Here is a 14,789-nt window from a genome sequence, read left to right as displayed (position 1 = left end):
GGTTAGATCACTCTGCTGGGGGGTGGGTGGGAGACCCCTGTTCAAATCTTTTCTCCCCATCAGGCAGAGGGTGGAAACTGAACCTGGGTCTCTCACATCCTAGGCTGGGTGCTCTAACCACTGACCTAAAAGTTATAAGAGAGGTGGCATTTCCTCCTTCTCTTTTGTGTGGAGTTAAGAAGGTTCCTAACTCATCTTGCAAGAAACAGCATAGACATCTAAGCCACTCACCTCCAGGAGAAGGGTTCCCAGCTGTGGATTGCAAGCAGAGATAGGTGTCTCCTGAAGCCCAAACTTAAGCACCTAACTCTGTGAGAACGGTGCGGTTTAGCATATCTCTCTCATGAACATCTCCCATTGGCTAGTTAAGGCTGCTCTCTGCCTAGCATGCTGGCTTTTGTGGATCACATTCTTAGGTGCCTATCTCTCCGCATACATTGTATAGGGAACCTAATTCAGGCTTTGTGGCTCCCATTTTAGTTCCAGTGATTTTTTAGGTGCCTAAAAGTTAGGCGTCACAATGATGAACATTGTAACCCCCAATACTTTTGTGGATCTGGGCCCTAGTGATTAATTTTCACAGAACCCCGTAGAGGTAGTGTCACAGGCTGGGTGGCCTTTTAAGGGGAGATGGGCTAAGCCCTGCTTGTGATATAGCAACTATCCATCATTTGATCCTGATCTGACAGCTTAATTATCCTTAGAAACCCCAGCTGTGAAAGGGTCAGGGAAGACTACACAGAGAGAGGAGAGAACTCAGGAGAAAGGAAACCCATGAGACAGGAGATAGACTTCTCACTCTCTCTGGGTAGAGCCTGCTGAAGGCAAGTTGAAGAGGACCCCAAGGATGGAGTTAGTCCCTGTTTTGGCTTCTGGAAAGGGGGAAAGGCCCAGGGAGGCAGCACTGTGGGTCGGTGTTCCAGGGGAGGAACAAGGAGCTGGGAGGACCTAGGGAGAAGCCTGAGAGGTCTGGGAACCAGAGGAGAGGCTGTATTAACCACAGGCTCCTGGGAAACAGCACAAGGGGTTTGGAGGTAGCAAGTAGCCCAGGGAAACAGCAGCACATCTAAAAGAACAGACCTAGCTGCTTAACATGGGGTCTCTGTGTCGGCCACCAGACCAGAGGGTGAGGCTGGGTTTCCTCTAGTAGCCCTAAGGAAGGGCATAACCCTCTTCCCAGCACAAGGACTGTTGAGCTGAGGTGGGGAGGGGCTGAGGACTGACACCAGAGGGCAGGTTGAGGAGTAGCCTGAGAAGGGTGAAAGGATCTCTTCATTGGGACATTTAGACTTTTAGATTTACCTTTCAGTGTATAGTATATAGAACAATATAAACAAGTTATTGTCTGTATGAAATTTTAGTTTGTACTGATTCATAGATTCATAGATATTTAGGTCAGAAGGGACCATTATGATCATCTAGTCTGACCTCCTGCACAATGCAGGCCACAGAATTTCACCCACCACTCCTGCAGAAAACCTCACACCTCACTGACTTTGTTAGTGCTTTTTATGTAGCCCTGTTGTAAAACTAGGCAAATATCTAGATGAGATGATGCACTTAGTTGGACTTTTATTACCTCAGAAGAGGTCTGGATTAGACACAATTTAGCTGGAAGGATAAACTGTGGACAGAACAGGCAAATCACAGTGCCAAACAGCAGATCAACAGGGGGTCCTAGAGGCAAAGACTCCTGCATACCATTACGTGACATCAGAGGGAGCCACAGCAGTCCGTGGAAACACTTACAGGTAGGGTAGCATTATTAGCCTCATTTTACTGATTAGCAGACAGACACAAAGGGCTAAATTCAGCTCTAGCATGAACAGTCATATTTCCTGGTTGCTTAAATGGGAGCTGTCCCCTTGTTTCAGGGCTGATTTTAGCCCAGAGATGGAGTGATTTGCCCAAGATCATGTAGTGAGTCAATAGAAAAATTGGGATTAGAAACCTGAGATTCCAACATTTTAGTCCTTTGCATGCCTGCACTGACTAGCTGGCTGACTATTGGAGATGCAGGCATCTGAATTCTGGAACTCAGTATCTGTCTATTCTAATCTAAACTGTACTTCCGAACACAAATATACATTATCATTTTGCAGTGATAGATTTGGGCATCCTATATGGCTGTTCCATTTGCTCCTTGGTGAATAATATCTTTCTGATGGATATTATTTTAGAGATTTTAGAAAGATTTTAGAATAAATCTTTCCTGTTCTATTTTCATTGAATCTATTTTTCCCCCCTCTACTTGGGCAAATAATTCATAATGAGTAAACTATTTAACAAATATTGTCCCGTCCCCCCCTTCTGCTTGTGAATGGTCTGTGACCAGAGACGAGAATAATGGTCCACTAGTTAGGGCACTAGCCTGGGACTTGGAAAACCTGGCTTCACTCCCTGCTCTGCCATAGGATAACTGAGTGATGTGGGACAGGTTCATTATCCTCAGTTCCCCATCTGTAAAATGGGGATAATAGCACTTCCCTACCTTACAGGGAAGAGAATCACTACATTAAAGATTCTGAGACATTCATGTATTATGGTAGTGGGAGCCAGATAAGTCACTAAGATTGATAGATAGAAATACTGTGATTTTTTTCCCCTCAGATTTATTCATTAATGAAAATTGTTCACCAGATTAATTCATGGTCTCATTCAATGAACAATTAATTTCACCTATTCAGTATTTGAAGTTTGGGCAGTGTGTCTGGCCAAATAATTCACAGGTTTTCTCTCTTTGGATCAAAGTCAGACCCTCTGTATGCAGGACCTCTGCAGTTATTGTTGAATCTCAATCATCTTTTACTGAGTTATGTTTTGTAATGATTTTTATTCTTCTTTATACAATACATATTTCTGAAGTACACTCTTATAGCTCTTGTGCTCACAGATCAGAGGAAGATACTCAGAAGGAAACAATGTCGTGAAAAATCATTGACTTACAGTACTTCGGCTAATTTAATTCCCCAATATATCTTCACTCTTTAAAAGCAGTGTTCAGAAATCAGATCATCTTCAGTGCAATCTAGTGTCACCTTTCCAAAAAAAGCTTGATTTTCTACTCTAGAGCCTATAAACAGAAAATAAATGTTTTTCAGTCAAATATGCAGCATGCTAATTTACTGGCTCATGGTTTTTAATCATAATTTTTGCAGGTAAATGAATATTTTGTCTTTGTTCTGTTGTATATAGTTCCCACTGCATTAATAGGAGTAACAAGCACATGTTGGTAGGTACATAATTTAGAACTATTTATTTTATTGTATCTTAGACTGTTATCCTCCAAATTCTTAAGAAACACGTTTAACTTTATGCACATAAGGACTCCCATTGATTTCCACTTTAATGTGCAAACTCGAGCACATGTATACGTTTTTTACAAGATCTGGACCTTATGCCCCAATTAGGCCTCTATTGAAGTTAGTGGGAGTTTTTTCCATTGACTTCAATGGGAGGTGGATCAGACCCTTAACTTGCTCAATTTCATATTTACTATATCAAATATTATTTTCGTTTCAAATCTTACTTCCATTTTAAAGTGTTTTTTTTTTGGAGCCAACCGAGGCACCTAGTGTCAGCTGCTGTGCACAGCATCCAAGTGTGAGTCCTGAACCCTTCCTGTGGTAAACATAGCAACACTGCAGAGACAGCAGTCTCAGCTGTTGGAGAAGGAAATGTGTCCCTTGGTAATGACTGGCTTCATCAGATATAGAAGCACTCTCTGGGGAGGGCCAGAACTGTACCAAATGCTGCTGTACTGAAAGGAGGGTTATTACAAGGTGGACCTTAGGAGGGAGAAATAAAGGAGGGGAATGATGGAGGTGGTGTCTCTCGGTGTTCCTACTGGTACTCTAGAATCATACAGAATAACTGAGAATTAGGCTATAAGGATGTAGCATATTCTTGGATGAAGAAATGTGTAATTGGGATATTTATCTGATACAGTAAGACTATATAGTAATCAAAATGTTAAATTTATGTCTTTATAGGCTTGCCGATATGGACATGTCCAGCATTTAGAACACTTACTTTTTTATGGAGCAGATATGGGAGCACAGAATGCCTCAGGAAATACAGCATTGCATATTTGTGCTCTTTATAACCAGGTTAGTTATTATTCTTCTATAGCTTTGTATTTCTGTGTCTTTTTTGGGAGTTTTTTTAAAAAAATCTTTCATGAAATGTACGAATTAGAGTAGAACTGGAACTGAAATTTTCTTCCTGTGGAAAATCTTGCATTTATGAAACAATTTTCATTCCAAAGTGACTTCCACCAGTTCACTGGTGTGACTTTCTTTAAAAAATCATCAGCAAACATATACAGGAACTCCTCGCTTAAAGTCATCCTGGTTAACGTTGTTACGTTGCTGATCAATTAGGGAACATGGGCGTTTAAAGTTGAGCAATGCTCCACTCTTACATTATTTGGCTGCCTGCTTTCTCCACTGCAGGCAGCCTCCCTATGCTCCTCCCCGCCCCGGCCTCCTGCCTGCGGCAATCAGCTGGCTTGCCGCGTTTAGGAGGCAGGAAGAAAGGGGTAGGAGTGAGGACTTGGCGAGCAGGCTCCCCCTCCCTCCCCTGCCTCCTGCCCATGGCAATCAGCTGGCTTGCAGCGTTCAGGAGGGAGGGAGGGGAAGGAGGAGTGAGGAAGCAGCCTGCGAAGTAAAGGAGGATGAGGTGTGGGGGGGAGAACAGGCGGGTCAAAGGTGGGGGCTTGAGGGAAGGGGTGGAGTGGGCGGGCTGAGGGTTGAGCCCCCCGCCCCTGGTGCTTGCCGAGTAGGGGAAGCTGCTGCTGCGCAAAGGGCTTCTCCTAGCCTACAGCATCTACAGCCTCCTTGCCTGCCTCATTATCTCCAGTGACTTAATAGGATTTAAAGATGTTGTCCCCGCTATGAAGAAAGATATCCTCTGCTTGGCCAAGAAAGGTTTTGATGAGGTGGAAGAAGCTGATGTTACACAACTTCTGCAATCACACGGAGAAGAGCCAACAAATGAAGATCTGATGCAACTCGAGGTGATGAGAGCAATGGAAGAAGACGGCCAAGAAGTAGAAGAACCAACCCATTGAAATTTGACTGCCACTTGTGAATTCCCCTGCAGGAAGTTAACTACCCTGCCCTCAGGCAGAGAAAAAAAATAAACTCCAGCTGCTCACAGCTTAAAAAAAAACAACCTCCCTGCTTTCCAAGCAGACAAAAGGGTAAAAAAAAAATGTCCTTTTAAAATCCTATTGTGCTTTTGGTCCAAAATGATCCCACTGCTCTGCCACCATGTCAGGGTTCCTTCCCCACTCTGCACTCTGGGGTACAGATGTGGGGACCCTCTTGGAAGACCCCCTAAGCTTTCTGAAGCTTTCCAAATGATTGAAGCTGGCTTACAAATCCTGAGTGATGACAATCCTACCAGAGAACGCAGCTCCAAAGTGATTAGGGGAGTTGGTCATCTAATGACTTGCTATAAAGAAATTTACCAAGAAAAAAAAAAGGAAAGCAAAACAACAATCTCTAGATGTGTTTTTTTGAGTTCAGAAAGTTCAGCAAAGAGGAGCAGCCAGACAATTCACCCTCTTCCACACTCTGACTCCACCACCTCAACCAAGCTTCATACTCAGCAATGATTGTAGTATTAAATTGCTTGTTTAAAATTGTTTAAAATGTGTATAATGCCTTTTGTCTGGCAAAAAAAAATTTCCCTAGAGCCTAACCCCCCCCATTTACATTAATTCTTATGGGGAAATTGGACTCACTTAACATCTTTTCACTTAAAGTCGCATTTTTCAGGAACATAACTACAATGTTAAGTGAGGAGTTCCTGTATTTATTGAATGGTTCACCGTTAGTTCTGAAGTTTATTGTAGTTAGCATTATGGAGGGATGATTGCTGGATGTCCGGGTCATAGCCAACTCCTCTTCTTCAGCAGTTAAGGTTTGACCCTGGTACTGAGTATTGAGAATATTTGCAAGAAAATGAGCTGGAGATAGTGCTTGTTCCGTTGGTTTTTTTAATGCTTGTAATTTAACTCTGTCATTGCATATTTCTCTTTTTAAGATCTCACTCAGTTCCTTCCAAATTTCAACAGCGTCAGCAATAAAAGAGCTGTTTCCCTGCATTTTGTTCAAGGCTACAGAAATAGGCTTCAGGGTACTCAGCATGTGTTCAACATTTCTCTTAAGCCCAATGTTGAGAACTTTGGCTGTGACGGTGCCATCTATTTTTTTCATGATTTTGTTCACAAACTGTCATCAGATTAGGCCAGTTCTTGATACAGTGCTCAAAACAGTCCACTACTGAGTTCCATCGCATGTTTTGTGGGAGACTTAGCTTGGTTCCTCCCACTTTTCTCAGAGCAGCTGCTGCAAAGTGGTTGTTACGGAAGTATTTTGCAATTTCAACAACATTAGCCGTTATTTCTGGAACACTGAAGTCTTTGGCTAGGAGGTGCATCAAATGAGCACTGCAACCATAGGTTATTAGCTTGAGACTCTCTTCACTCTCTTCTAAATTTCTTCTCATCTTTGATACATTTGCAGCAGTGTCTGTGACCAAGCTGCGTACTAGACATTTGAATTTTTTTTCACAGTTTGTTTAGCTTTTACTGCTACGTCTTGTAAGTATTCTGCTGTGTGTGCATTTTCTGATGTTTCAATTGTTTCTGTAAGGAAGACATTCCCTTCTTCTGTTGTCACACAAGCACGTACAACAGGATCACTGTGGACATTGCTCCACCCATCAAGACTGAGGTTAACAATTTTAGCCTCTAGATCTTTTGCACACTGCTCATTTTCTCTTTCATACACTTTATCCAGCAGTTTGCCTGCGACATCTGCTCTGTTGGGTAGACTGTATCCTGGTCTTAATGACTTAACCATGTTAATGAAGTGTGGGTTCTCAATCATACGGAAAGGAGAGTTTGTTGCATAAACAAACCGGGCAATTTTTTCATCCATTACCTCTTTTTGTAATCGGCTGGTTCTTATCACAAACTTATCTGTGGTTGTTTGTGGATGATAGAGTTTTTTTTTCTTTTTGATACAGGTGATGTACTGTGGCTATGTGACATACAGGATGTGACTGAAATGCTATCATTGGCAGATAACTCTGAAACTATAGAAAATTGTAGTGATCTTGAAGGTGGATAGTCTTCAGAATCCTGTATGTTGAGGATGGATTCTCATAAACAAAATAAGTCAATGCAGTTATTTAATTATTATTACCATATTGCTCGTTTAGTATTACTCATTGCATTCACTAACACTGCTACTTTAAAGGTGAAATTGTAAAAGGAAGATCTGCCTGTTTCAGCTCTTTATTTTTTTATCACAGCTGCATCTAAAATGGTAGTACCACACTGTAACAACTATATTTTTTGCTCAAACATGAGAATTCAAGTATAGTCCAGAAGGAAGACAGGCAAGAAAGAAGTACGAAATAAAAAAGTTTACCAACCTGAAGATCCTGCATGTTCAGACATGTTCTTTTCATCATCTTCCACGCAGCTTCCTCCTGAGAAGGCATGATGTTGTTTCATGCCGTCAACCAGGCCTTGCATTTCTTTGTTGCACTGTTTGCATTTTGCACGCATGCCTGTCTTACCCACAGGTAAAGGAACTTCATTAAAATATTCTCAAACTGGGTCTCTTTTATGGCCTGCTGCCATTATAGGTTTTCCCTTCTAGTGAGAGAATGGTATGATATATCTCAAATCAATGAAGGCTATACTCAGAAAACCTCAGGACTTCTGGACTATGCTGCTCAAACAGTTTTACTTTTGTTTCTACTTCCTGTCCCTCCCTTCTTACATTTGCTCCAGACTTCTTCTCCTTGTCCAGATCTTTTCCACCCCCAGCAATCTTCTACTCATTGAACTTTTTGAAACTTTGCACTTTTAGAGAGAGGTAAGGGATTGACTATGTGTACACAAATTTGCAGACGTACAATAGGGCTGAGGTCTGTCATTTCTCACCTCCTTATATTATTTAGTTATTTAAAAACATTTTTGCTGTTAACAAGCATGTTATCTCTGGCGACACAAATCCACAGTTTGAGAACAGCAAAACTAAGCATCTCTGATGGTATCTTCTAGACTGAGCACTGAGTCCCATTGCGTAGATAGAACGATTAACCTAAATAATCTATACAGAAACCCCTGGAGCCCCATAAGATTGGGTCCCTAATCCATGAACTACTGGAACTCATTTACAAAACTTTTCTTAAACATTACATGAATATATTGTCCCATACTATAGAATCAGAATTTATAATCCCTATTCCATGATGAGATATCTTTGAGCTATAATGTATCTTAATTAAAACTATCTTTAAATAGGTTTCAGAGTAGCAGCTGTGTTAGTCTGTATCCGCAAAAAGGAGTACTTGTGGCACCTTAGAGACTAACAAATTTGTTAGAGCATAAGCTTTCTTGGGCTACAGCCCACTTTATTGGATGCATAGAATTGAACATATAGTAAGAAGATATATATATATATATACATACAGAGAAGGTGGAAGTTGCCATACAAACTGTGAGAGACTAATTAATTAAGATAGGTTTTTTTCCTCAAAAAGCATTTTATCAAAAAAAATGCGGTTTAAATTAAAAACATCTGATTTTTTTAAATTTATTTTTTTAAAAAATCATTAATTTTTATCCACCCTGGGGTCAACTTTGCCCTCATTTACATCTGGAAAAAGGACTGCATGAGTTGTAGATGGTAGAATTTGACCCTGAGCAGATAAACTAAATAAAAGGATGCAAGGAACACAGAGCTGTAGCTCTTAAAATATAGCTCTCTATATCTGCAATTATTTTGGACAAATCTTCTTTTAATAATTATGGGCCAGACTACGGTGAGTGGCTATGCATAGGAGTAAAGGGGTTTAAGATGCCATCCATCACTCTGAGTTGGCTGTGCAGGGCCTACTCTAGACTTGAATCCAGACATTAGGCAGAAAGCAGAAGTTGAGTGTCTGATTCTCTTGCCTTGCATGCAAGTGCATAGGGAGAAGTGGAGAGTTGGCAGAGTCTTCCATGCATCAGCAAGCAGAGCTAACTGGACGTGGGGACAAATTTGGTGCTTTTGGTAATGATGTAGCCTATTTTGCCAAGATCTTGAGAGGGGTTGGAAGTCAGAGGGATGTCCAAGCTGAAGTTCTTGGAAGAGACCTCAGGAATCTTCTATGATTCTTTCCAGAGCTGCTACTGGAGCATCACACTTTCTCAGGACTGAGAGTAAACTCTCAATCTAGTCCTCTATTGGGTGTGAAGTTTGGCTGCATTAGGTTTGAGTTGCAGTCATACCAATGAGCTGCTACTGGTAGATATGCTTCCCCCCTTACAGCCTATTGTTTTGCATATTTGGATATGCAAATTCAAAGGCAAAACCTTCTTGCTTTATTGAAGCGAGTAACTTTGAGAGGTCAATGGGACTACTCCTAAGTATAAGGCAAACAGGGCTTTGTGCTTTTACTTTCACACTGGGTCATTTTATAACATTCCAGCACTGTATGTATTAAAACCATATTAGGACACTGTGCATGGAATGCTACATTGCATTAGAAAATCACAAGTAATGAGGCATGATTGTAACTAGTAAAACATCTGTTAAAGCATCTGCTTCTTAATTAATTACCATCTTGATTGAAAAAGACTTGTCAAAGCAGATTTCCTCACTTCCTTTAGTATTTCTAAAATATCTTGATTTTTTCAAAAGAGACGATTTTTGGAATAATTTAACATAAGAATGCGTTTCGTGTTCAAACTTTGAATGCTTGTGGGTTGCTGCATGCATTCATCTCACTTATAACATCTGTGTCCCATGTTGCAAGGGAATATTTAAGCATTTGTATTGTAAGCCTCTGTAAATCACCAGAGAGGAGAGAGACATTAGCTAGTGTAAAGTGCTGCTCTCCAACAAAAGGTGTTATGTCGTGGCTAACAAGGAGGGCCCATTGACACCAGATGGACTTTTGTGGAACATTAAAGAGGACAAAAAACTTATATTGAAACTTCACATACTATAGTTCACTAACCTTTACCACACATTGCAATCCTTGCATATCGTAGCTTTAGTGGACATTTCTGAGACAAGACGTTCTCCTTATGGATCTTTTACTGGAACCTTGCATCCTGTGATTTCACTGTTATAACCCACATGTTTCCTGTTTCCTGGGCTGGCTGATCAGGGATGTGTGAAAATGAATAATTATTTACTGGCAGTGTTGTTGTTAGAACCAGTAAGTAAGTAATTGTTACAGATCTCTACTAAACCATTCCTTTGTTCCTTCTGTTAAAGGATGCTTTATCTTATGGCAAAGGGGAGGGAGGTGGATGGGGAGGATAGGATGGGTGACAGTGTCCTTTTTACCCTGTAATTCCAGTAGGTGGAGTCATTACCCATTTGATTTTGTTTTAAACCCAATTTGAGTTGCTGGGAAATACTCTCATCAGTCAGTAATTTCCCCTTCCTGGATGCCAATTAAATGATGACCTAAATAAAATGATGACCTGATTTTGTTTTAAAGTCACTTTACAGCTCCTGGTCTCTCAATAAAATTATTAGTCTATATTTTATAAATTATGCAAGTATGATATGTACATTCCTTTAAAATACAACCTATTGAACTTGTTTTACTTACTGTGCTACTATGAAATCAACTAATAGATATTTGATTTTAGGCAACAAATCTAATCTGCTGACAGCCCACACATCTTTATAAAATTCACTTAAACCCCTGATGGCTAAAAAGCTGCTTCATGTTTATTTTATGTGTCATAAGTAAACTGCATTAAATGGTAAATATCAAAGGTTATTAAACTGTCAATACTGCACTTTGTCAAAAGCCAGAATTGTAGCATTGGTAGGAAGAATCTTAAACATGTGATGTAGACTTTTTTTGAACTGATAAACTGAGCTGGTGGAAAAATGCAAATAGTTTTTAATGGGAATTGTCCCATGAATACTTAAAAAAACCCCTAAAATCTGAAAATGTTTTGGGTTTTCAGTTCTTCATAGATTTCCAAGGCCAGAAAGGATCATTGTGATCATCTAAGCTGACCTCCTCTAAAACACTGGCCATAGAACTTCTCCAAAAAAATTCTTAGAGAATATCTTTTAGAAAAACATCCAATCTTGATTTATAAATTGCTAGTAATGGAGAATCTACCGTGACTCTTGGTAAATTGTTCCAGTGTTTAATTAACCTCAACATTAACATTTTTACCCTAAATACAGTGTGAATTTAACCTAGCTTCAACTTCCAGCAGTTGGACATACTTTTCTCTGCTAGATTGAAGAGCTCGTCATTAAATATTTGTTCCCCTGGTAGATACTTATAGGCTAATCAAATCCTTTTTAACCTTCTCTGTATTAGCTAAATAGATTCAGCTCTTTGCTATAAGAAATGTTTTTTAATCCTTCCCCATCCCCTTCCTTTTTATCTCTCTTTTCACTGAATGGGAAAAAATAAAAAGAGGGGGGAAAGAAAGAGAAAGGGGGCAAACTGGAAAAAAAATCTTTTTATAAAAAAATTCTACCATAACAAACATATTCTGTGAAAAATTTCATCTTAGGGAAAAATACCATTTTCATGGTACATCTTGTTGGAAATTTTTTGATTAGCTCTATGGATAAGGCACTAGGAATACAATTATATTGTGGTGTTGCAGAAAATACAACAGTTGTATTACATTTGTAAATCACGTCCAAAATTTTCAAAGGAATGAATAACTATTGTATAATCCCAATGTATTTAATTGCAAAATGTAGCCAATATATTAACTGAAACTTAAGCAAAAAAGGCCTGTAAAGTGTTGCAATTCTGTCCTGCACATTATACCATTGGCAGAGTCTCTCACATTGTATAAAACACCCTAAATCCCAATATTTTGTGGTTATAAAACTTATTGTGAGCTGAAGCTTAGTACACATATTCATTGCCCACACTAAATTTACAAAACCCTTGAAACAAACCATAATACTTGAACTGTTGGATAGGAACTGCAAAAAGAGAGGGGTGGGGGAAGGGGAAATGTATTTTCAGAACCATTTTGTGTTTTATGAAAGACAAATAAATTATAAAATAAATGTGAATTTAGGTACTCTGAAAATTAAATTATGATCAGTTTATAAATACTGTGAGTTTCAGAACACACGATACCTTAATGAACAAATTGTGGACCGAGTTGGGAAATTTGGAACTTTAATATGCAAGCTTGCAATCCAGCCTTCCCATTTTTTCTCGGTAGAACATATGGACATAGTGAATATTACCTGAATGATACATGCATTGTGCCAGCCTAGGATCATCTGGTATGAATTTGAAATAGGGGTCACTTATTGGCATCGCTAGAACAAAAGCCCTATCAACATTATTTAAATCTTTAGGTCTTTCTTTAGGCTATAGCACGTGAATTTTCCCTTGGCTGATTATTAATATGTAAAATCTTTGGAAAAACATTATGGTCCCATGAATTAATTATAGATAGATACAGACAGATGGACAGACTCTCTTCCTTGCCTGTCCCTGTTTAGCACTGTAAAGTGCTCTCCTGAGCTGTTGGTTTGATGCAGTTCTTAGCACAGGTAGGAAATATTATATAACAGGCGTGGCCAACCTGTGGCTCTGAAGCCACCTGTGGCTCTTCAGAAGTTAATATGCAGCTCCTTGTATAGGCACCGACTCTGGGGCTGGAGCTACAGGCGCCAACTTTCCAATGTGCTGGGGGGTGCTCACTGCTCAACCCCTGGCTCTGCCACAGGCCCCGCCCCCACTCCACCGCTTCCTGCCCCTGAGCCTGCCATGCCTTCGCTCCTCCACCTCCCCCCCCAGAGCCTCCTGCATGCCACGAAGCAGCTGATCAGGAGGTGCGGGGACAGAGGGGAAAGCGCTGATCTGTGGGGCTGCCAGTGGGCCGGAGACGCTGGGACCGGGGTGGGGGGTGGCGTGGAGCTGATGAGGGGGCTGCTGACGTATTACTGTGGCTCTTTGGCAATGTATATTGATAAATTCTGGCTCCTTCTCAGGCTCAAGTTGGCCACCTCTGCTGTATAACTAGGGCCCTACCAAAATTCACAGCCATGAAAAACGTGTCATGGACTGTGAAATCTGGTCTCTTGTGTTCTTTTACCCTATACTATACAGATTTCATGGGGGAGACCAGTGTTTCTCAAATTGGGGGTCCCAACCCAAAAGGGAGTTGCAGGGGGGTCGCAAGGTTGTTTTAGGGGGTTCACGGTATTGTCACCCTTACGTCTGCACTGCGTTCAGAGCTGGGTGGCCAGAGAGGGGTGGCTGTTGGCCAGGTGTCCATCTCTGAAGGCAGCGCCCCGCCAGCAGCAGCACAGAAGTAAGGGTGGCAATACCATACCATGCCATCCTTACTTCTGCACTGCTGCAAGCGGTGGCTTTGCCTTCAGAGCTGGGCTCCTGACCAGCAGCCACCGCTCTCCAGCTAGCCAGCTCTGAAGGCAGCGCCGCCGCCAGCAGCAACGAAGTAAGGGTAGCAGTACTGCAACCCCTCCTACAATAACCTTGTGACCACCCCATGACTCCTTTTTGGGTCATGATTCCTATAATTACAACACCATGAAATTTCAGATTTAAATAGCTGAAATCATGAAATTTATGATTTTTAAAATCCTATGACTATGAAATTGACCAAAATGGACCATGAATTTGGTAGGGCCCTATATATAACTATATTGTCTAGCATCCTATCCCTTTTAAGAATATTAAATTACCTCTCTGTGACAGGTGCTAGAATCCTGACTAGAAATGCAGAGCCAAACTGCTTGATTTACCCTGTCAAGCAGAACAGGGAGTAGTGGGCAAAAGGGGCTTTATGTTATCTATCTTTATGGAACCCTGATCCCAGGGGCACCCAGGGGCCATTTAGGACAACTATAAGTCCTCTTTGTGCTGAAGGGGGCAGTACAAGGGATTTACCAGGACCAAGGATCTGGCTCAGTATATCGGAAAGCAGAATGAGGAAAATTTCTTTTAAGGGCAATTTCCGTATGTACACCTGTCTGTGAATCAGGATTAGCTGAGCTAATAGAAACATACCTGACAAGAAAACATAAAAACATTCTGAATTGTGGACTGGTTAAGCACAGGTCCCGAGATGAACATTAAAGACGACATGTGGAAATAGAATACTATATATGAATCAAGAAAAAGTCAAGTGCTCTGAAAAATGTCAGATCTATAGAAAAATTTCTATAAGGTTATTATCAGTAATATTTTACAACAGTACAGACTAGTGTCTTACTGCAATACAGTGTATTCAACTAAAAAAATATACTGATAGGATTTCAACTACATACTCTGTACCAGAACCTGATCTCATGTAATCTGGTCTCTCATTTGGGGAGGAGGTCAGGGTATATTAGTTTTGTGTTGTGGTGTTGTTATTTGTGTATGGAGGACTGGCTTTGTTATAGTATCAGCAGCTCAAAAAAAGTTTCTTTGAAAAAAACTTGTATTAAATATACTATTGCATTAAAAACAGCTAACTGCTTAGTTTGAGATATATACTGATAAATCAAAGTAAAATTGGGGTAATAAACTGTCCTCTCTGATTAGTGGATATCTATATTAATTATTTAGGTCCAGGTTGTGGTACCCTTGATCATATAACACAATAATTTATTCCTTGAACAGTTCCCACTGGTTGGAAGGTATCAACATGAGCAAAGACCTTTAATGTACAAAGTTTAATTTGAAAACACTAATTTTGCTGTAAAATCTGGTTTGTTTAATAACTTGATGTAATTTTTGTAATATGT

General features: G+C 40.4%; 1 protein-coding gene across 4 annotated transcripts in view; it reads left to right on the top strand.

Annotated features, from left to right (window-relative positions):
• The window catches only part of SHANK2 (SH3 and multiple ankyrin repeat domains 2), a 613,416-nt gene that overhangs the window by 133,536 nt on the left and 465,091 nt on the right, over positions 1-14,789 (top strand). For all 4 annotated transcript variants that reach the window (XM_073347891.1, XM_073347893.1, XM_073347892.1 and 1 more), the window contains one exon: positions 3,993-4,109. In XM_073347891.1, coding sequence (XP_073203992.1) covers positions 3,993-4,109 — 117 coding nt within the window. The remainder of the gene's footprint in view (positions 1-3,992; positions 4,110-14,789) is intronic.

This window comes from Lepidochelys kempii, chromosome 6, assembly GCF_965140265.1.
Source record: "Lepidochelys kempii isolate rLepKem1 chromosome 6, rLepKem1.hap2, whole genome shotgun sequence".
NCBI classification, from domain to species: Eukaryota; Metazoa; Chordata; order Testudines; family Cheloniidae; genus Lepidochelys; species Lepidochelys kempii.
This window is presented reverse-complemented; position numbering and strand designations above follow the sequence as displayed.